General features: G+C 44.4%; 2 protein-coding genes across 2 annotated transcripts; both read left to right on the forward strand.

The window, feature by feature from the left end:
- Positions 1-11943: 11943 nt before the first annotated feature.
- On the forward strand, positions 11944-13687 carry fgf9 (fibroblast growth factor 9). Its single transcript, XM_055879203.1, has 4 exons — positions 11944-12103; positions 12659-12790; positions 12999-13102; positions 13216-13687. Exons 1-4 carry the CDS (start codon positions 11944-11946, stop codon positions 13396-13398), a joined length of 579 nt encoding a protein of 192 aa, XP_055735178.1. The 3' UTR covers positions 13399-13687.
- Positions 13688-16742: 3055 nt separating this feature from the next.
- tmprss3a (transmembrane serine protease 3a) lies at positions 16743-23355 on the forward strand. Its single transcript, XM_055879170.1, has 13 exons — positions 16743-16811; positions 17285-17519; positions 18687-18791; positions 19021-19137; positions 19302-19425; positions 19589-19714; positions 19849-19895; positions 19979-20144; positions 20304-20473; positions 21024-21119; positions 21255-21397; positions 21577-21726; positions 22426-23355. Exons 1-13 carry the CDS (start codon positions 16743-16745, stop codon positions 22468-22470), a joined length of 1593 nt encoding a protein of 530 aa, XP_055735145.1. The 3' UTR covers positions 22471-23355.
- Positions 23356-23749: the final 394 nt, after the last annotated feature.

A 23749-nucleotide genomic window follows, 5' to 3' on the forward strand; every position in this document is an offset into this window, starting at 1 on the left:
AAAACAAAAATATTTCCTGACCTTTCTTATATCTCCTCAATATAGGACAAACACTTAAAAACCTTATTCCTTATGATTTTTTTGCTTACTGTCTGTTTTTCCATTTATGAATGTGTTATTCAACTCATTTCTATATTTTTTAAAGGTCAAATTTAAATATTTTTCTTCCCACCTCCTTGTGTTGCCGGCTTGCAGTGCAAAAACTCTCCCCTCAAGCAGTAGACTGTATCACGGTGAGATCCAGATGGTTACTACCAATATTACACCTTATTTCTCATGTAGGCTGCTATCCGGCTTACTCAAAATATAATCAAGTGAGATGGAAATTGGCCACGTTAACTACCGCCAGCAACATGTGATACAGCTGCCCGTGAAGCAACTGCTGCCCAGTGGCAACAGTCAGAAACACCTCGATACAACACCATTTCACTGGTCATTCACTCCACCTTGTCATTACGTTAACGCATTTTTTTCACGGTGACATCCAGATTCCAAGTGGTGACGAATAATTTACTAAAAATAATTTCTCCCTTGCCCATCGAAATAAACACACTTTATTTTACAAGGTTTAACTAGCAACAATGCTGCTGTTGTTGCCAGCTAGCCAGCAGCATAAAATAGGATGACTGACTGAACCAAATCTATTAATCTCCACTTGATTCTCAGCTGCACGACATACTTCATCATTTTGGGCACCAGGAATGTTCTTATAGCCTCCCCCGTGGGTAACTGCATACTCAGTCTGGTTTTATAGACTAGACGTAACATAGTAAATGTACATTTGTAACATATCATACGTTTTGCATTTTTTTAAACATATTTTAAAAATTGCAATTGTAACATATTGTACGAATTGCATTTTTTTTAAATATATCATATAAATTGTAATTGGTAACATATCAAATGAAATGGATGATGGTCATCCACATATTAATACTTGGAGCTAAGATAGAATGATAGGCAGAAACTGCTTCTCCAATAGAAATCCTCGATCTCAAATATAGGTGATGTCATGGAGACGCTAGCTAAGCGCATGCACGTTATCGGGTCTAACGGTCGTCTTGTGCCAAACTGCGCATGTGCGCGTCAAGTCAAAGGCAATCCTTTGATATAAAGTTGATTTTGAGAAAATGTTCAACGTGTCACTTTCACAAGGTTGGAGTAATAACATGTTCAACTACTTAAGACATTGGCTCGAATCTAGGTTGTGCCTTTAGATTTCAAGAAAATAAAAACTAAGGAAGAATTTTTCACTTCTCTCATTGACTTCTCAAACCCCAAACTCCGGCCTGGTCTGTTTGGTGTGTTTCGCAAGCGTTCCCGGAAGTCTTGCGATGTTGCGCCTCTGGGTTTAGAAGCTCTCTACTCGGAGTGGGTCTGAAAGTGGGTGTGGCGAAAGAAGTGGGTGAAATCAATAGCGATAGGTGTAACATCAGCACTCCGTTATTAGTTAGACGGTTTGATTGAACGGTGTTGTTTTTAGTTTCCTGCCAACTACTTTACGGTGAGAGTGTGGACTTTGAAGCCAGAGGATGAGTCTGATTTGTATTTCAATTTTTAAAATAATTTTACATTTTCATTTAATAGAACTGAAGATTGTACATTTTTTGTTAAAAGTACTGAGGATGGGTGTACTGTTGATTGTATGTCTGCGCTTACTGTGACTGTCTCCCTGATAGTGGCTACACTAGGTAATCTCCCAATTTTATACACTAGGTAGCTACTTCCCATGCTGTTGCCGGACAACAGTGCCTGGCAACAACAGTGCCTGACAAGCGGAGCAAATGACACTGTATCCCGGTGTTGTTAACGTTCATTCCCTCCCAACTGAATAGACTGTATCAAGATCTATACTGAACAAAAATATAAACACAACATGCAACAATTTCAAAGATTTTACTGAGTTACAGTTCATATTAGGAAATCTGTCAATTGAAATAAATTCATTAGGCACTAATCTATGGATTTCACACGACTGGGCATGGCTGCAGCCATGGGTGGGCCTGGGAGGGCATAGGCTCACCCTGATCTGTTTCACCTATCTTTGTGCTTGTCTCCACCCCCCTCCAAATGTCGCTCATCTTCCTCATGATCCACACTGTATTTATACCAGTTTTCTCTGTTTGTCTGTTGTCAGTTTGTCTTGTCAGGTCTTACCAGCATGTTTTCCCGTCTCCCTGCTTCCTCATGTTCTGTTTCCCTGTTTCTGACCATTCTGCCTGTCCTGACCCCGAGCCTGCCTGCCATTCTGTTCCTGTCCTGACCCCGAGCCTGCCTGCTGTTTTGTACCTTATTGACGCTGCCCTGGATTACAGACCTCTGCCTGCCTTTGACCTGTCTTTTGCCTGCCCCCTGTTTGGGTCAATAAACTTCTGGGACTCTAGCTGTCTGCATCTGGGTCTTATCCTCTGTCCTGATAGTACAAACTGGTCATGACTGACCCAGCAGACTCAATGCTCCACAATGCTCTCCCTGAAAGGAGCCACCATTGGAAGATACAAGGAGTTACTGCAATGTCTTATGGAGGGACTCTAAACCCTGGCAGAACGCCATAACCAGGCGTTCGATACATTGCTGGAGCAATTCCACGGATTCCCCACTGGGCAGCGGGTCACACCCGTATTCTCCCAGCCTACCCCAGTGTCCCGAGAACCTGCTTACCTCCTCCGGAGCGCTACGCTGGAGATTCCGGAAACTGCTGGGCTTTTCTTTCCCAGTGATCCCTCATTTACGAGCTGCAGCCTTCTTCATTCCCCTCGGACCACTTCGAGGATGGCGTACATCATAACGCTGATGTCCGGGAGGGCACTCGCCTGGGCCAAGGTGGTGTGGGAGCGACAGTCCGCCGTCTGCCAAAGTCTGGAGGAGTTTGTGGAGGAAGTTCGGAAGGTGTTTGATTCACCGTTGTCTGGGAGAGAGGCTGCTCGTAAGCTGCTCCAGCTACATCAAGACTCCCGTAGTGTGGCAGACTACGCAGTGGATTTTCAAACATTGGTGGCTGAGAGTGCTTGGAACCCGGAAGCATTGATCGACATATTCCTTCATGGATTATCAGAGGTGATCAAAGATGAGCTTGCAGCTGGGAGCTCGTAGGAGGGAGAGGGAGTCTGTGCCTTGTCGCCCTCGCTCACCCTCGATTCCAACCTCGCCTCCGAAGAATCTCGGAGACCCCCGAAGTCTACATATCCAAATGAACTCGACGTCATCCGAGTATTCTCGGGAATCACAGAGGGCTGCAGACTCACCTCCTTCGGAGTCCATGCACCTGGGCAGGGCTAGATTGACTCCGGCTGAGCGCATACGCAGACTCCACCCCCAAAGATGTCTATGTTGTTGAGCTACGGGACATTTTGTAGCTACCTGACCATTAAAAACCCAGGCTTATCAAGACGGGGCGAGTACTCTGGTGGGCCATACGGATACCTTTTCCTCTCCCCTTATTCACACCTCTTTCCATGCCATCCTGCTGTGGGGGAACCAGTCAAAATCTCTACAGGTACTTATCGACTCTGGGGCCGATAAGAGTTTTTTGGACGCTACCCTGGTGTCCGAGCTGGGCATCCACATTCAGCCCCTCTCCATTACCATGGACGTTAGAGCGCTGGATGGGCGCTCTATAGGCCGGGTCACTCACAATAACACTCCCATCAACCTACGTGTGTCAGGGAACCACAGCGAGGCAATCCAATTTATGCTGATTAAGTCTCCTCAGGTTCCCGTGGTATTGGGATTGTCTTGGCAACAGCGACACAATCCCATCATAGACTGGACTGCTGGTGCCATTATGGGCTGGAGCCCGTTCTGCCACGCCCATTGTCTGAAGTCAGCGCAGCCTGCCCCGGGACGTCTTCCTCTGGGCTCAGAAGTTGCCCCGGACCTCTCCACCATTCTAGCGGTGTACCAGGCCCTCCGGTAGGTTTTCAGTAAAGCCCGGGCCACTTCACTTCCTCCGCACCAACCCTATGACTGTGCGATCAACCTTCTCCCAGGCACCACACCGCCCCGGGGATGACTGTACTCTGTCGGGTCCAGAGACCAAGGCTATGGAGACCTACAGTTGAAGTCAGAAGTTTACATACATGGAGTCATTGAAACTCATTTTTCAACCACTCCACAAATTTCTTGTAAAAAAACTATATTTTGGCAAGTCGGTTAGGACATTGCTTTGTGCATAACAAGTAATTTTTCAAATAATTGTTTACAGACTTTGTTTACAGATTATTTCACTTATAATTCACTGCATCACAATTCCAGTGGGTCAGAAGTTTACATGCACTAAGTTGACTGTGCCTTTAAACAGCTTGGAAAATTCCAGAAAATGATGTCATGGCTTTAGAAGCTTCTGATAGGCTAATTTACATAATTTGAGTCAATTGGAGGTGTACCTGTGTATGTATTTCAAGGCCTACCTTCAAACTCAGTGCCTCTTTGCTTGACATCATGGGAAAATGAAAATAAATCAGCCAAGACCTCAGGAAAAAAATGTAGACCTCCACATTTCTGGTTCATCCTTGGGAGCAATTTCTAAACGCCTGAAGGTACCACGTTCATCTGTACAAACAATAGTACGCAAGTATAAACACCATGGGACCATGCAGCCGTCATACCGCTCAGGAAGGAGACCTGTGGGCAGAACTGAAAAAGCGTGTGCGCGCAAGGAGGCCTACAAACCTGACTCAGTTACACCAGCTCTGTCAGGAGGCATGGGCCAAAATTCACCCAACCTATTGTGGGAAGCTTGTGGGAGGCTACCCGAAACATTTGATCCAAGTTAAACAATTTAAAGGCAATGCTACCAAATACTAATTGAGCGTGTGTAAACTTCTGACCCACTGGGTATGTGATGAAAGAAATAAAAGCTGAAATAAATCTCTCTGCTATTATTCTGAGATTTCACATTCTAAAAATAAAGTGGTGATCCTAACTGACCTAAGACAGGACATTTTTACTAGGATTAAATGTCAGGAATTGTGAAAAACTGAGTTTAAATGTATTTGGCTAAGGTGTATGTAAACTTTCGACTTCAACTGTATCTATCTTTATGTGCTAGAGCTACTGGCTCTCAGCAAGGGTAAGCATAACATACAAGTCGTGTTCCCCTGCTCAGGAGAGGTGACGCAACAAGCAATTTGTGAATTCATACTGGTTCATGCTGGGTTCACAGACGGAACAAGTGTCCCAACTGTTCCAAATAATGAAGGCGCTGACGTCAGTGGCGTCAACATGCACCTGCAAAATAGCTGCAAATTGCGCTGTGCTGTAGTTGCTCGCCCACGCTTGGCTCATGCAGCAACGCTGCTCAAAGAACAAAGGAATGTTTGGTAGGAAAGCACTGAGTGTTATGCTAATTATCGCCATCTATGTATACTGGGAGATGTGAATTACAGAACAATCATCACGTGCTATGTGATCACATTTGTGGCCTGCTGGAGGTCATTTTGCAGGGCTCTGGCAGTGCTACTCCTTGCACAAAGGCGGAGGTAGCGGTCCTGCTGCTGGGTTGTTGCCCTCCTACGGCCTCCTCCACGTCTCCTGATGTACTGGCCTGTCTCCTGGTAGCGCCTCCATGCTCTGGACAATACGCTGACAGACACAGCAAACCTTCTTGCCACAGCTCGCATTGATGTGCCATCCTGGATGAGCTGCACTACCTGAGCCACTTGTGTGGGTTGTAGACTCCGTCTCATGCTACCACTAGAGTGAAAGCACCGGCAGCATTCAAAAGTGACCAAAACATCAGCCAGGAAGCATAGGAACCGAGAAGTGGTCTGTGGTCACCACCTGCAGAATCACTCCTTTATTGGGGGTGTCTTGCTAATTGCCTATAATTTCCACCTTTTGTCTATTCCATTTGCACAACAGCATGTGCAATTTATTGTCAATCAGTGTTGCTTCCTAAGTGGACAGTTTGATTTCACAAAAGTGTGATTGACTTGGAGTTACATTGTGTTGTTTAAGTGTTCCCTTTATTTTTTTGAGCAGTGTATAATGCAGTTGATTTGCGACGATGATACAACCATTAAATTAAACAGGACATTCATACTAGCCTTACAATCAAATTATTATCAAATAGTAGTGTGATATGCACTCCTAGCAACATGTAAAAAAAAACGTTTTTGCTGGCAGTCTCAATCAATCAAATGTATTTATAAATCCCTTTTTACATCAGGCAATGTCACAAAGTGCTATACAGAAACCCAGCCTAAAACCCCAAACAGCAAGCAATGCAGATGTAGAAGCACGGTGGCTAGGAAAAACTCCCAACAAAGGCAGGAACTTAGGAAGAAACCTAGAGAGGAACCAGGCTCTGAGGGTTGGCCAGTCCACGGCTGTGTCGGGTGGAGATTATAACAGTACATGGCCAAGATGTTCAAATATTCATAGATGACCAGCAGGGTCAAATAATAGTAATCACAGTGGTTGTGGAGGGTGCAACAGGTCAGCACCTCAGGAGTAAATGTCAGTTGGCTTTTCATAGCCGATCATTCAGAGTTAGAGACAGCAGGTGCGGTAGAGAGAGAGAGTCAAAAACAGCAGGTCCGGGACAAGGTAGCATGTCCGGTGAACAGGTCAGGGTTCCATAGCCGCAGGCAGAACAGTTGAAACTGGAGCAGCAGCATGACCAAGTGGACTGGGGACAGCATGGCGTCATCAAGCCAGGTAGTCCTGAGGCATGGTCCTAGGGCTCAGGTCCTCATAGAGAAGAGAGAAAAGAGAGGAAAGAGAGAAAGAGAGTTAGAGGGAGTATACTTAAATTCACACAGGACACCGGATAAGACAGGCCCCCCAACACATAAACAATTGCAGCATAAATACTGGGGGCTGAGACAGGAGGGGTCGGGAGACAAATCAAATCAAATTAGTCACATGTGCCGAATACAACAGGCGTAGTAGACCTTACAGTGAAATGCTTACTTACGAGCCCCTAAACGACAGTGCAGTTTTAAAAAATGCGGATAAGAATAAGAGATAAAAGTAACAAGTAATTAAAGAGCAGCAGTAAAAAAAAAACAATACATACAGGGGGGTGCCGGTACAGAGTCAATGTGCGGGTGAACCAGTTAGTTGAGGTAGTATGTACATGTAAGTAGAGTTAATTAAAGTGACTATGTATAGATGACAACAGAGAGTGGCAGTGGTGTGGAGAGGGGAGGGGGAGGGGCAATGCAAATAGTCTGGGAAGCCATTTGACTAGATGTTCAGGAGTCTTATGGCTTGTGGGTAGAAGCTGTTTAGAAGCCTCTTGGACCTAGACTTGGCACTCCGATACCGCTTGCCGTGTGGTAGCAGAGAGAACAGTCTATGACTAGGGTGGCTGGAGTCTTTGACAATTTTAAGGGCCTTCCTCTGACACCGCCAGGTATAGAAGTCCTCGATGGCAGGAAGCTTGGCCCCAATGTACTGGGCCTTTCACACTACCCTCTTAAGTGCCTTGCGGTCAGAAGCCGAGCGGTTGCCAAACCAGGCAGGGATGCAACCAGTCAGGATGCTCTCGATTGTGCAGCTGTAGAACCTTTTGAGGATCTGAGGAACCATGCCAAATCTTTTCAGTCTCCTGAGGGGAAATAGGGTATGTCGTGCCCGCTTCACGACTGTCATGGTGTGCTTGGACCATGTTAGTTTGTTGGTGATGTGGACACCAAGGAACTTGAAGCTCTCAACCTGCTCCACTGCAGCCCCGTCAATGAGAATGGGGGCGTGCTCCGTCCTGTTTTTCCTGTAGTCCACAATCATCTCCTTTGTCTTGATCACGTTGAGGGAGAGGTTGTTGTCCTGGCACCACATGGCCAGGTCTCTGACCTACACCCTATAGGCTGTCTCGTTGTTGTCGGTGATCAGGCCTACCACTGTTGTGTCATCGGCAAATTTAATGATGGTGTTGGAGTCGTGCCTGGCCGTGCAGTCATGAGTGAACAGGGAGTACAGTAGGGGGCTGAGCATGCACCCCTGTGGGGCCCCTGTGTTGAGGATCAGCATGGCAGATGTGTTGTTACCTACCCTTACCACCTGGGGGCGGCCCATCAGGATGTCCAGGATCCAGTAGCAGAAGGAGGTGTTTAGTCCCAGGGTCCTTAGCTTATTGATGAGCTTTGAGGGCACTGTGGTGTTGAACGCTGAGCTGTTGTCAATGAATAGCATTCTCACATAGGTGTTCCTTTTGTCCAGGTGGGAAAGGGCAGTGTGGAGTGCAATAGAGACTGCATCATCTGCGGATTTGTTGGGGCGGTATGCAAATTGGAGTGGGTCTAGGATTTCTCGGATGATGGTGTTGATGTGAGCCATGACCAGCCTTTCAAAGCACTTCATGGCTACAGACGTGAGTCTTTAGGCAGGTTACCTTAGTGTTCTTGGGCTCAGGCACTATGTTGGTCAGTGCATGCTCGCAGTACACGTCCTGGTAATCCGTCTGGCCCTGCGGCCTTGTGAATGTTGACCTGTCTAAAAGTCTTACCCACATCGGCTCTGGAGTGTGTGATCACACAGTCTTCCGGTACAGCTGGTGCTGTCATGCATGTTTCAGTGTTATTTGCCTCGAAGCGAGCATAGAAGTAGTTTAGCTCGTCCTGAAGGCTCGTGTCACTGGGCAGCTCTCGGCTGTGCTTCCCTTTGTAGTCTGTAATGGTTTGCAGGCCCTGCCATATCCGACGAGCGTCAGAGCCGGTGTAGTACTACTCAATCTTAATCCTGTATTGACGCTTTACCTGTTTGATGGTTCGTCGGAGGGCATAACGTGATTTCCAGGTTAGAGTCCCGCTCCTTGAAAGCGGTAGTTATAGCCTTTAGCTCAGTGCTGATGCTGCCTGTAATCCATGGCTTCTGTTGGGGTATGTATGTACGATCACTGTGGGGACAACATCATCGATGCGCTTATTGATGAAGCCAGTGACAGATGTAATGTACTCCTCAATGTCATTGGAGGAATCCCGGAACACATTCCAGTCTGTGCTAGCAAAACAGTCCTGTAGCTTAGCATCTGCTTCATCTGACCACTTTTTTTATTGATCTAGTCACTGGTGCTTCCTGCTTTAATTTTTGATTGATGAAATTATGGTCAGAACTATGGCCCCGTCTGACGATACCCCCAGACAAGGCCAACCAGGCAGGATATAACTCCACCCACTTTGCCAAAGCACAGCCCCCACACCACTAGAGGGATATCTTCAACCACCAACTTACTACCCTGAGACAAGGCCGAGTATAGCCCATGAAGATCTCCCCCACGATACTAACCCGAGCGGGGTGCCAACCCGGACAAGATGATCACGTCAGTGACTCAACCCACTCAAGTGACGCACCCCTCCTAGAGACGGCATGGAAGAGCACCAGTAAGCCAATGACTCAGCCCCCGTAATAGGGTTAGAGGCAGAGAATCTCAGTGGAGAGAGGGGAACCAGCCAGGCAGAGACAGCAAGGGTGGTTCGTCGCTCCAGTGCCTTTCCGTTCACCTTCACCTTCCCTGGACCAGACTACAATCAATCATATGACCTACTGAAGAGATGAGTCTTCAATAAAGACTTAAAGGTCGAGATCAAGTCTGCGTCTCTCACATGGATAGACAGACCATTCCATAAAAATGTAACTCTATAGGAGAAAGCCCTGCCTCAAGCTGTTTGCTGAGAATTCTAGGGACAGTAAGGAGACCTGCGTCTTGTGACCTTAGTGTACGTGTAGGTATGTACGGCAGGACCAAATCGGAAACATAGGTAGGAGCAAGTCCATGTAATGCTTTGTAGGTTAGCAGTTTTCCCAGAAGGTGGGGAAATTGTGGGTGTACTTATGTGGGTGAGTCAACTTATTTGAATGACATTATTTCATATGATTCAATACATGTTATTACTGTTATTAAGTCTGCTCCATTTGAAGTAGAAATCGAATATAAAGTTTATTGCATGAAACAAAACGTTAAATCATTTTTAGACTACAGGAAATAGGCTGAATTCTGTGTTAAACAACTGCAGTCAGGCTGCTTTGATTGTCAACAGCCTTGTGGCTATTGTAGTTTTTGACTGTAGAAAAACAGGAATCTCTATTGTTACCCCAGTTGAGGCAGGCATGCGAGAGAGGGGCATCTGTGATGGCGCAATGAACTGTCTGAGCAGGGGAACATTCTGTTTATATGTTCATGACGATGATGAGGATCATCGTTTTGATCATTTTGATTGATTTTTAACAATGGTACATCATTGTTTATCATCAGTAATTATTTCACCTGCTATTTAAAATGACAATAATTCAAAGAATGATCACAGGACCACCTGTTTACTTGTCTTTATCAATCGACCTTTCACTTATCTGAACGATATGATTTGGCTCACAGACAGACGTCAGTCTCATAAAGATAAAGACAAGATGGAGTTTTCCTTGCTTTATCTCAATGATCCGTCTCACATTTTTTCAGACTCAAAGGTCACGTGAGGGTCTACGCAACAAACGTCCTGTATCACCAACAGTTTTGAATCTTGCTAGAAACACGTAATAACCAGCCTAAATGTACTTAATCACACTCTCTCTCTGTTTCTTTGATTGCAGACCAGCACAGCCCAGTGATTAGGCCTGCCATGCAATCTCACTGATACTGTAGGGTAGAGTAGGCATACGCATGTCTGGTGGGCAGAGAATGAGGATGAGTGATATAACGTACCTTTGTATTTCTTCGATTTTATTTTCATCTGATAAAGCCCTCAAACTCAACTCTGGACCTCGAAGCTAGTTCCACTGCATTTTCTAATCAGGGACCGATTTAGACCTGGGACACCAGGTGTGTGCAATTAATTATCAGGTAGAAGAGAAAAACCAGCAGGCTCCGGACCTCGTAGGTTAAGTGTTGAGTACCCCTGTGATTTAGCATGCATGTTGTTTTGTCAGAAGCAATATTGTAGTTCATTAAAATGCCTATGTGTCTTAGAATTTCCAACACTGTATGTCAAAGACTGTCAAAGACACACACGCATACCCAAACAACAACGTCATTAGGTTTATCTGTGTCTGTACTTTTCCCTGATAAACTTATTCAAAATAATGATAGTATACCAACTCAAATCAGGTTAGTGTTACAGCATTCTAATGGTATATCTTTTAAAACAAACTCTTCATCAGGTTAATCTGTATTTGAACAATTAGTGACATGGGAATGGCATGTACTGTAAGTCTAACCAGGGCCACCTCTCAAAAGAGACATAGAGCAAAGTGTATATTATAAATGTGATGGCATACGGACAGTGGTGTGTGTGTGTGTGTGCAGTGTCAAAGCAAAGTGAGAGGGAAGGAAGTGGATAGGGCAGAGAGAAGGCACACTGACCCTGAGGAGCAGGGGTGTTTATTTTGACTGGAGTACATCGCGTTCAGCAGCATTGGTTGGAGGAGGATTAGGAAAAGTATCAAGGGTCGGGTGCACTTTGACAGCCGCAACACCACAACGTTACTGGTGGGTCTGGTGACAGAGTGGGTCGAATGGAAGGACTGTGTTCTTAACTTCACTGTCCCTGTATTAGCCTTTGCAGTCAACATGGCAGATTGGAACTGGTGCCCATTGATTTGTATCTAACAGACCTGGGTTCAAGTACTATTTCAAATATCGCAATTACTTTCACATACATTCAAAGTAAGTATTCAGATGTATTTTATTTGAATAGACAAGTAGTTGAATGTTTCAATGTATTTGGAAATACACTTGGAAACTATTTGAAAATAGTCAAATACACTGACTCAACTACACTCCCATGCATATTACCCAGGTATTTGAAATTAGTATTTGAAATTAGTATTAGAAAATCATCTCAAATACAATTTGATAGACTATTTGGTTTTTACAAATAACCATTCACTCAAATAAAAGTTATAGTTTTGGGCTGTGTATTTGAACATAATCAAATACACAGAAAGAAGTATTCGACATAACAGATACTCAAATACACATGTATTTGAACCCAGGTCTGGCATCTAATGCTGATCACTATGGATGCTCACCTGCTGTTCCCGTGCCTGATGATGCTACTGGCTCTGTGTATGGATTATCACTGTGCAGATGCAAATGAAGACCAGGGCAATCAACTGCGAGGCCTCTGGAGGTTGTCAATGAAAGACTCAAAGCAGAAAATGAAAGGTGAGAACAACATGAGATGAAATGGTGTGTCTTCTTGCATCATGCTGATATAATATTACTAGGGCCCAGAGTTTTCCCTATAAACTCTTGGCCCTACTTACTGTAACATAATGGCCTCCCAACCGGCTGCTGGTGTTTGTTGGATGTTTGTTCATTAGGAAGTTAAAACGTTAAAAAAACACCTGTTGTGAAGTTCCTATGCCAGACCGCTTGAAACTGTTGTGACTGAGTTCACTTTGTTGAGATAAATATTTCCCTCTTATGTAATTGTTTTCTGGGCTAGCCTGCCCTGATCAGCTTGAAGAATACATCAGCCTTTGATGTCACCTTGAGAGATAGGACACTACCTAATACTCTTACTGTATAACAAACTTAAACAAAAGAGAAGAAAAGCAGACCTTTAGTTCCACTGATAAGATGCACGTGTTCACAGTTTTATTTCTTACACCCACGCTCTTTATCTCTTTATCTCTCTCTCTCTCTCTCTCTCTCTCTCTCTCTCTCTCTCTCTCTCTCTCTCTCTCTCTCTCTCTCTCTCTCTCTCTCTCTCTGCAGGTGTGCCACCTCCTCATCCAATCAGAGGATTGGTCAAACAACAGCTGCTGTACTGCCGTGTTGGGATAGGATACCATCTCCAGGTCCTGTCCAATGGAACTGTAGGAGGAGTGCACGAACCAACTGAACATAGTAAGTTCTGCTGAACTTCCTTTAATTGATGACAACAATATACAGTATATCAGTTGTTCTGTATATCAGTTGTGTCAGAGGAACTGTTCATTTCAGAGAACAGATATGAAACAGACCTGGAAGCCCTTGATGTAAGATCATTAACCTGTTGCGTGTGTGTGTGTCACTCTGCGTTAGACTGTATCTCACCATCCCTTGCATCCTGCAGGCTTGCTGAAGGTGTTTGCCATGAAGCGTGGTGTTGTGGGCATCAGAGGCATCAAGACTGGCTTGTATCTCTGTATGAGCCAAGAGGGCATCGCACACGGAGCAGTGAGTACAATTGAGTACATCTAACATGACTCTAACGTGACTGTTATAAATGGGGTATAGTAATGCAATAAAGACGTTTGCTTTTCTGATCATGTCATCTTGTCCACCCGCAGGTACAGTTCTCATCTGACTGTCTGTTCAAGGAGAGCCTGGAGGAGAACCACTACACCACCTTTTCCTCCCTGTCTCACCCAGGCATCTACTTGGCCCTGTCCCATAAAGGAGAGGCCAAGAGGGGGACCAGTGTTGGGAGACTCCAGCCCTGCACACACTTCCTCCCTCGCAGAGCTCCATAAGTAACCCCTGTGCAACCCTTTTACAACCTTTCTACAACCAATGACCCCAACCCAGGAGTCACAACTGTAACTGTGAGGAGAATCCTGTAAATCCCTACAACGTTGAAATAACCCAAACGGTTGGGCATTTCACCCTTTAACCCAGTGTGACTGATATACTTGAAATGACATTGGAAACAGTGTAGCAACTGAAGAAAAGAAAATTGACATATAATGGTAGACTAACTCTAAGGGTCAATGCACACACGGCTCTTGTGATGCTCTGTTAGCATAACTGGATGTAACTGGACTGGAGTGGATTTCGAACATCTGTTTGAAATATGAGGATATTTATGGACAAAAATATTCGTTTTTTAAGTCTACAGTTTCAGTCGGATTGCGTTGTGATCATTACACTTGCCTTTTTTCAACTTTTCACATTATTTATTATATTTATCAGGGTTGGCCCTAGCCTTTTGGGGGCCCTAAGCGGGATATGTTTGGTGGACCCCCCACCTCACGGGCAAAACATTTTAGTGGCCCCCCTAATGATGGTTGAAAGAAAAGTTTATTTCCTGCAATTCTACACATTTTGCCATCAGAAGTAGAGAAAATGTTACAGTTTTAAAGTACGCTTTCACCAATTCTACACATTTTGCCATGAGGCAGAGAGAAAAGGTTGCCATTTTATTTTTTTAAATGATGTAATTCTATACATTTTGAGAGAAAAAAATGCAGTTTTAAAGCACATTTCCTGAATATCTACCCATTTTTCCATGACTTATGCCATGTTAATAATATCTGAATGAGAGTGACTAACAAAATCAATGTGGGCCCCCTGGAGGTCAGGGCCCCTGGACACCTTCCCTGCGTGCCTGGTCACTATTCGTCCATGATTACTAAGTTAGATAGCTGGCTAGACAAACTTACCAATCAAAACATTTTTGTGACTGTCAGTGACTGACATAACAAGAGAAAAACTGTTGATGTACAACCCAATTTAGTTTTTTTGGGGAAAAGCAGCCGGGGGCCCTACGCGACCACTTATGTTGCTTGTGCCTGCAGCCGGCCCTGATATTTATTACAATCTACTATGAATATCACTTCCCTCTGTATGTATTTGGACAGTGTTGCAAAAATAAATATTTGTTTGGCTCTATGCTCCTGCAAAAAATGTCACACCCCCACACACACACTTAAAAAGTAGTCAAAAGTTTAGTATTTGGTCCCATATTCCTAGCACGCAATGACTTCATCAAGCTTGTGACTACAAACTTGTTGGATGCATTTACAGTTGGTTTTAGTTGTGTTTTGGGTTATGTTTTTGCCCAATAGGAACTGAATGGTGAACGATGACTGCAGTAATTGAATTCTATGCGAGAAGATACAGTAAGATGTCTCTGAACATTTCTACATTTCTAAATCTGAGGTCTTGGCTGATTTCTTTTGATTTTCCCATGATGTCAAGCAAAGAGGCACTGAGTTTGAAGGTATGACGTGAAATACATCCATAGGTACACCTCCAATTTACTCAAATGATGTCAATTAGCCTATCAGAAGCTTCTAAAGACATGGCATCATTTTCTGGAATTTTCCAAGCTGTTTAAAGGCACAGTAAACTTAATGTATGTAAACTTCTGACCCATTGGAATTGTGATACAGTGAATTATTGTAACGCTTGTCGTCAGAAGGAGTGGACCAAAGCGCAGCGTCGTAAGTGTTCATGATTTTATTTAATATCAAAAACACTCGAACAAAGTAACAAAACGAAAAAAGCGAACAGTTCTGTCAGGTGCAGACACTAAACAGAAAATAACTATCCACAAATTAAAGAGGGGAAAGGACTGCCTAAGTATGATTCCCAATCAGAGACAACGATAGACAGCTGCCTCTGATTGTGAACCACACTCGGCCAAAAACAAAGAAATAGAATACATAGAAATAAAGAAACTAGAATGCCCACCCTAGTCACACCCTGGCCTAACCAAAATAGAGAATAAAAACCTCTCTATGGCCAGGGCGTGACAATTATAAGTGAAATAATCTGTCTGTAAACAATTGTTGGAAAAATGATTTGTGTCATGCACAAAGTAGATGTCCTAACCGACTTGCCAAAACTATAGTTTGTTAACAAGAAATTTGTGGAGTTTTTGAAAAATGAGTTTTAATGACTCCAACCTAAGTGTATGTAAAACGAGTTTTAATGACTCCAACCTAAGTTTATGTACATAGGGAACTGTACATGTACATAGGTTATGAGGTTATGAGGTCTATTCCTCTACTTATTCTACACACACTCTGACCCCCGCCCCCTACCCCTCTCTCTCAGGGACTGATGCACACCTCACTGAATAAGACATATGTGCTTGCCAGATAGACGTGGTGAGGAGAGAGATTCACCACCCAGGATTTCAAGTCACCTCAGACCTCTCACTGGACCTTCAGTATGAGAGAAAGATTCCACCACAATACGCAATAAACATAACAAATTTACTTGGGGTCATATTCCTTAATTTATTAATGTTATTGTGTTATTCCTTCTTCATTCTCGTTCTTTTTATTTTGTACAGTTTTGTTTTTTCACTACATCTGACACATTTATTATTATTTAAATCCATATTAATACACTGATCATGACTTAATCATAAATTATTAATAAGAGTGACTATATTTTTGTTGGAGATTACTTTTCTGGGAACATCTGAGTGATCTAAACTCTATAGACTAACAGACTGTCAGCTGGCCATTATGTTCGGCCTAGACTGTAAGGACAGGTGACCACGTCACCCCCTATGTCCGTATCCTGTGGTCCGGTCCAGGGAGAGACACACACCCCGTGCCACGTGTAACCCTACCCCTGATTGGGGAGGCTTGGGATCATTTGATCCCCTCGCTGAGTGGCAGGCCTCTTCGATCAGAACTCGCCTGCTCAGGTGTCCCTTTGTGTCTGAGCGGTGAGCACGGGTTCAGGCAAGGCAGTAGATATAAGACCTCCCATTAAGGGAGAGAGAAAAGGATAGAACTGTGTTTTCATTTGGTATCAGGATTGGAAGAAAAAGACTTGATGGTGGAGAGGATCAAGATAATTACTACCGGCATCTAATGGTCACTCGGTTGGTCAGAAAAGTAGCTGGTCATCTTAGCGGCAATCTACAGATTGGTTTGCTCAAGCCTTCCTTCTCTTATCTATTTGGGTCTTCGCCTTTCATCTCTTTTCTTTTGTCTTCCCTCTTGTCTATCCTGTACTTTGCGCTCTCATCTGTCTTTCTTCTCCTCTTTCTCCTCCGCTCTTTCATTCCATGCCGTGTTTCTGTCAACTGCTCTGAGATGGACTGTACAATAGATGACAGGGTGTGAGCGGAGACATGGCAGACCAAGAGAACACTGAGGAGCTAGCAGCTCCTTCTGCTGAGGAGAGCACAGCCACTGTCACGGTAAGAATCTTACCAACCTGTGTGTGTCCATGATAGGTATAGTGAATAGTTACCTAGTTCAGTTCAGATAAGTGAATGAGCTTAGTCCTACACTCTTACAAAAAAAAGGTTATATCTAGAACCTAAAATGGTTCTTCTACTGTCTCCATAGGAGAACCCTTTGAAGAGCCCTTTTTGGTTCCAGGTAGAACCAATTTGAGTTCCATGTAAAACCCTTTCCATAGAGGGTTCTAGGTGGAACCAAAAAAGATTATCCTATTGGGACAGCCAAAGAACCGTTTTGGAACCCTTTTTTCTAAGTGTGTATGCATGTTGATGCATGCAGAAATTACTTCCGATTATGTAAAAGTTATATTAGCAAGCCATATGGTCAAGAGCTTTGGTTACATGTCTATGTTAGCTATTCACGTGGCTCTATACTATTGGTCGATGAGTAGTATAAGCGTTGGGTAAATATCCATATCATCCCATAGGCCCCTGAGGCCGAGCAGACAGACACATGGAGGATAGAGGTGGTGTCTGTGACTGATGAGGACCTCCCGACGGTCGATACCCCGACCACATTGAATGTCAGTTCCCTCGACAGCCCCAATGACACCCCTCTACCCGACACTGCCAAACCTGAACCCACCACTGAGCCCAAAGCCCCGGCCCCTGCCCCACCAAGTCCAGCCATGCCAATCACTAAGGTCCAGCCTTTCATGAATGGTAAGAGACTGGGACTCCTTTACCTGTACATTTTCTGACGGTCTCTCAAAGAGAGGAGTGTGAGGTGTAATAGGTAAGAGTTCACCGTTGTGGATTATAGGATTCTATGCCGACATTTGAATGAACATGAAAAAAGTGTTCCAAAATGGTTATTTGCGGAGGGTGTTCAACCAAGAACCGTTTTGATCAGAGAACCCATTTTGGAAGACAAGGGTTCTTGTAAGGCAAAGGGTTCTATCTAGAACCTTTAACATCATAAGAAATGATTTTGGAAGAAAGGGTTATTTGATGATTCTTTGGAAAGCAAGAAGGATCCTTTGAAAAGCAAGAAGGGTTCTACATAGAACCATATATAACATTTCCCGTTATGCTCAATTGCAGGGAGATTTTCATAATAGTTTGTTTTACTGTAATATTTGTGTTTTTGCATGTACATTGATTGGTTGATACATTTTATGCTATACGAAGACAAATAATATACCGTTTTCTAAACTAATCCAATCTGTTAGTAATTGGATTTAGTGCACCTGTTACTGAGAAGGTTGTTCCAGTTTAGATGATTGAGGTGGTCTCAGTATTCAATCATCCGTACCCTGCCAGTCATTCTGAATGCAGGTTGCGGGTGACTAACAATTCCACTTGTTGGATATCCTAATTCTGGCTGGATTCCAATTACACATCACTTTGCAAGCCAGCATAATGTGACTTGCAGGCCTGATTTGGCCCTTAAACCAGGATATTCCTAACACCAATGTGTGTTACTAGGTCCTCAAAAAAAGGCCTTATGATATATGCAATCTATTGTCTTAAATAATTACATTTTAAAGGCTAATAAGGGTGGTAGAACTGTTTATAGAGGGTTCTAGGAAGATCCTTCCAAAGATAAAATGGTTATTGGTAGAACCCTTCATAGAGGTTTAAAAGCAGAGCCCTACATAGAGGGATCTAGGTAGAACTATATACAGGGGGTTCTTTGAAGAACCCTACGCAGAGGGCTCTAGACAGAACCCTCTGCAAAGGGTTCTACCCAGCACCAAAAATAGTTCCTCTATGGGGACAAACCGAAGAACCCTGTATGGTTATACTAAACACCTTTTTCTCTAAGAGTGTAGTGGTTGGCCCTGAAAGGCTCTTTGAATTCTAAATTCCTTTGTCATGATCCCTCAGAGGAGAAGACATGGTGTGGCCGGTTGGTGGCTCGCAGGATGGAGCTGCTGATCGGAGCGTTGGTCCTCATGGTGGTTATTCTCACGCTGGGCATTGGGCTGGGAGGTGAGCACTAACGAACATAGTCCATTTGTAATTAATTCATTATGCCACTTTCCTCAGCTCTTTAAATAATTAATGCACCCTATCCAGTTATACAACTTGGGTCCCATCCTGCTTTAAAGTCAGTCATTGCCTGGAACCCCGGTTGCACAGTAAAGACAGAAACAAGTGTTGTTGTCTGGTGTCAGTTTACAACCAACAGCATGTTAAAGGGAGTTTCATGTCTCCACAGTGGGTCTTAGCTGTGTGGGTAAGTTCCGCTGTGGTACGTCCTCTCGCTGCATCAGTGGCTCAGCGCAGTGTGACGGGGTGATGGACTGTGAGAATGGGGAGGACGAGCTAAGCTGTGGTGAGCAGAGCTAATGTTTTATCTCAACATATACAAGGACAAGCACACATTAGACTATTGAGACGCAGCCGGTCAAGGGACTCATTCAGTAGAAGCCTATATTCCTCACTCTCTCTACCTATATCTCTGCTTCTGTCTCCTTCTCGACCTGACTGTTTGTACAGTGCGTTTGAGTGGAAAGAGTTCAGTGCTCCAGGTGCTGAGTGGAGGTGTGTGGAGGACTGTCTGCGCTGAAGACTGGAACCCTGCTCTGGGCCTTTCTGCCTGCAAGCAGCTGGGCTACTCCAGGTACGACTAGGGTATTTAACATGATATGCGTTACTGGCCTTCTTGAGCCCTCTTTTTCATTGCCCTTGTGTGTTCCAGGATAGAGCTTGCCTTGTGATAATAGATGCATTTTCGGAGGGTGTTTCGGATTAATTGGCAATAACTTATTCTATTCACCCCTCAGGTATGTGGAGTCCCGCTCCCTCCCCCTCGCTGCTATAGAGCAGGACTTCCAGCATAACCTGGTGTCAATCAACCTGAGCCAGTCGGGCCAACAGGCCATCAAGATTCACAACGCCACCAGCCTCAGGTAGCCCCCTGTCACCACACCAGAACAAGAGAGTTGATAGGGACTGCTGCTGAATTATTTTTCAATCAATATTCTGATCATCTCTGTCTTCTGCTCTCTCTTCGTCTTGCTCTCCCTTTCCTCTCTTTCTCCAGTAAGACTCAATGCAGCTCAGGGACGGTGACCACAATCAAATGCCTGGGTGAGTGGATATTTAAGGAAGTGGGAAACAATACACAAAGGTAATACTAGTATTGTAAGCGCATATTGTGCATGTGTCTGCAGAGTGCGGCTTCAGACCCCAGTTCAGCAGTCGTATTGTTGGGGGTAATGTCTCAGCACCGGGCCAGTTCCCCTGGCAGGTGAGCCTACACTTCCAGAGTGAACACTTGTGTGGAGGCTCTGTCGTAGCAGACAGCTGGATACTGACAGCTGCACACTGCGTGTATGGGTGAGTCGAAAGTGAACAAACACACACACACACAGAATCATATGCAACACACACATACACATACCCACACACACAAACACATAATCATATGACAAACACGCACACACACACACACACACACACAATCCAACACATCTCATACTGTTCCTCCTTTCTCAGGTTTGCGTTCCCCTCACTGTGGGCAGTGCATGTAGGGTTGACAGAGCAGCCGGTGAATGGGGCTCAGGCTCTGGCAGTACAGAAGATTATTTACCATGGCCGCTACCGGCCCAAAGCTCTAGACTATGACATCGCTCTGATGAAGCTGGCTGAGCCACTCACCTTTAACGGTAGGTAGGGACCCCTCTGTCTTTTAACATACTGTACATCTCTGATCTCCCTCCATTTGTCTTTATGAATGGAGGGAGGGATGGAGGCAGGTGCGAGGCTCATAGTATATCCTATGCTTTGTTTCTATAACTCATTCTTTATCCACCTCAATCATCTCCCGCCATTTCTAATTTTCTCACACTGTCCACTCTTTCTTTTCACCCCGATACACCACGTCTTCTCTCTGGTCACCTGGCTGTCTCTCTCTCTCAGGTTTCACGGGCTCTGACAGCGAAATGTCATGATGTGTATGGTCTGTCTGTGGTTGAGGCCACAAGGCTCACCCACACCCCTACTACTCTTGTTTTCCTGCAGTCCTGCGTCTCTACTCTAGCTCACTTTTCATTACTGAATGCGTTGTTTTCTCGCCATTTGTTAGTTGCTCCAGGAATAAGAATCAGGTCAATTGTAGATTGTCTCAGTGAACTCTTACTTTATCACTATTTTTAACCCAGGTGTTTCTGGGAAGTGTAGTTTGTTTCTGTGACCTGTCCTCCTTTCCTGCTTCAGGTCTAGTGGAGCCCATCTGCCTACCTAACTTTGGGGAGGACTTTGAGGATGGGACCATGTGTTGGATCTCAGGCTGGGGGGCCACTTCAGATGGGGGTGAGTCTAGGGTGTTAAGCATCTCACATGCTGTTTCTCTATTCCCACTAGTGGTCAGTCTAGGAGCCATATAGTTTTAAAATGTTTTTCTTTGTAAATGTATACTTTGTTTGAGTGTATTCTGCTCTTTGCCAGGTGACGCTAGTGATTCCTTGCTCTCTGCCCGGGTCCCACTCATCTCCTCTAAGGCGTGCAGCACGCCAGGGGTCTACCAGGGCTACATCTCCCCCGGGATGATCTGTGCAGGTTACCTGGAGGGAGGAACAGACTCCTGCCAGGTACTGTAAGCTGATGGTGGTGAGCCTTAATATAGAGTGAGACCTTTTGTGATTGTGTAAGTCTACATGGGTTAAATATACATGTGCTGATATGTTTTCACTGCTGTTAAAATTTTAGCTGTGTCTAGGGCCTTTCTGTGTGAGCCAAGGGGTTTTACTGTTGTGTTTGTGGCCCCCAGGGAGACAGCGGGGGACCTCTGGCATGTGAGGACTCAGTGTGGAAACTGGTGGGGGCCACTAGCTGGGGCCAGGGCTGTGCTGATAGGAACAAGCCTGGGGTGTACACCCGCGTCACCCAGTCCCTCAAGTGGATCCACCAACAGATGGAGGTTAGGAAGGGGAGCAGGGGTTGGGGATTGGGGCTGGCAGTGATTGATGAGCAAGTATTTTAGGGTTTATGAGAAGGGCCAAGAGTTTTGTTCTGACCAATAAAACTTCTTATCATGGGGGCCATTTATCAGGGGAGTTAGTGGAGAGAGAGCCAGTGAGTCAGAATGAAAGAATGAATTAATGAATGAATGAATGAATGAGGACGTGATTCCTCAGTGAGTGTCCAGCAAAGCAGAGACGATTAGAACCGCAGTGAAGCAGAGAGACTTCAACAGCTGTTGGGGGAGAGAAAGGGTACGATGCTTGAGCCTCCCCTTCTGTCCCTCGTGTGTCTTTTCTTATTCTGTTTCACAAGCCCAGCTGTTCTCCTGTCCATCGATTCACAGAACTAAGACCGACAGCAGTGTTCTATTCACGTACTGTGCCTCCCCTCCCCCAAATCCAGCAGCTGGCTGTACAGTAGAGTACAGGGTTGCGTTCAGATATGAAATATGACATGCCTCTCTGACACATAGAGGAAGAAATCAATTCAGCTCGATTCATCACAGTTGTGTCTGCAACATTCAGTGTGTTCGCTCTTGTGAACGTTACCCAGTGCTTACGCTATGCTTCCTCACTGACACCTAGTGGAGATGAAGTATAACTCAAACCCATGTCAATGTTCCTCTTCTCCTGTGTCTGTGTTTCTACATCTCTAGAAAGAAGAGGAGCTGAACCCCTCGGAAGTTAGTACGGACAACTGAATTAGTAGAGAACTCTTTTTATACATGTTACTTCTATTAAAAGTTTATAATCTTGTACATTGCCAGGGACTTAAGAGTACTGCCAACGAACCAAATGTTGAATGTATAGCACAGGCCGGGGTTGGATGGCCTAACAGTGACAGCAGCCCTCACAGGAGAGGCAAGGGCAAACCACCCCCCAGAACAAGACACAGTAACCTTATAGACATTTTGGATGCTCAGAAAAGGCTAGAAAAGCATCTGGATCAGAGTACGGTATAGTACACTAAACCTTTGTCAGTTTGTATCCTACAAACCATGGCTACAACCAAGCACAATGAAGGCAGTGGCACACTCAACGGTAGAGGTAAGGCATTGTTTATTCCAAAATAAAAAGCTCGAAGGCAAACAGAGAAAAGTGAACAACAGTAGATAACAAGTGACAGCGATGGTAGAGATGTGAGAGACAGAGTGTGCAGCTGAGTCCCACCTGAACCCGAGCCAGAAACACTCAGTGGGGATGTAAGTGCATCTCAGGTTGTCAGAATGACATCACAAGATAATAGGGAAAATTTGATGGAAACTATGCAGTACATTGGGGCAGCTTTTCCCAACAACAAAGGCCCTGACTTGGGCAATGATATTAGAATAGAAGATGGAGAGTTCGGAAAACATTCTTAAAACTGTCCCTAGATCAGCCAGAGTACAAGTCCTCCAATCCTTCTCAAACATAGGACCAATGTGCTGTCTGTGAGGTCTGAGGATCCCAACTGCTCTCTCTCTACTTTTAATACAATCATATGTATGTGTACATAAATAAAGATTAACGTGTGCAAAATATCATTTTTAGACTGTGATCTACTTTGTACTGTATCTATGTATTGTTTATCTGACTGCCTAAGTACTATTTCAGTTCCTCGTGATTGTGTTATAATAAACATTGTGCACTTGAAAGAGTGACGTCTGTGCTATTATTACAAATTATTAAAGAAATGTGACATGCTGTATACACTGTGACAAAACTGGACATGTCTGTATAAAATCAGGGTACTGCAATCAATGAACTGTGCAAGACCAAGTATATCTCAGTATATTTGAATTTAAACCCCAACTGTGATTGATAATGTAACATATTACTATGTCGTAGCTACTGTAAGTAAGTGACCTGCAGTTTAGCGTCCTTTGACTAATTTAACTATGGGTTAGTTAGGCTTTCTGAGCTTCTTGGCTATAGTTAAAGGGATAGTTAACCCAAATTACAAAATTACATATTGATTTCTTGACCCTCTAAGTAGTCTAT

The sequence above is a fragment of the Salvelinus fontinalis genome, chromosome 23 (genome assembly GCF_029448725.1).
Source record: "Salvelinus fontinalis isolate EN_2023a chromosome 23, ASM2944872v1, whole genome shotgun sequence".
Taxonomy (NCBI): domain Eukaryota; kingdom Metazoa; phylum Chordata; class Actinopteri; order Salmoniformes; family Salmonidae; genus Salvelinus; species Salvelinus fontinalis.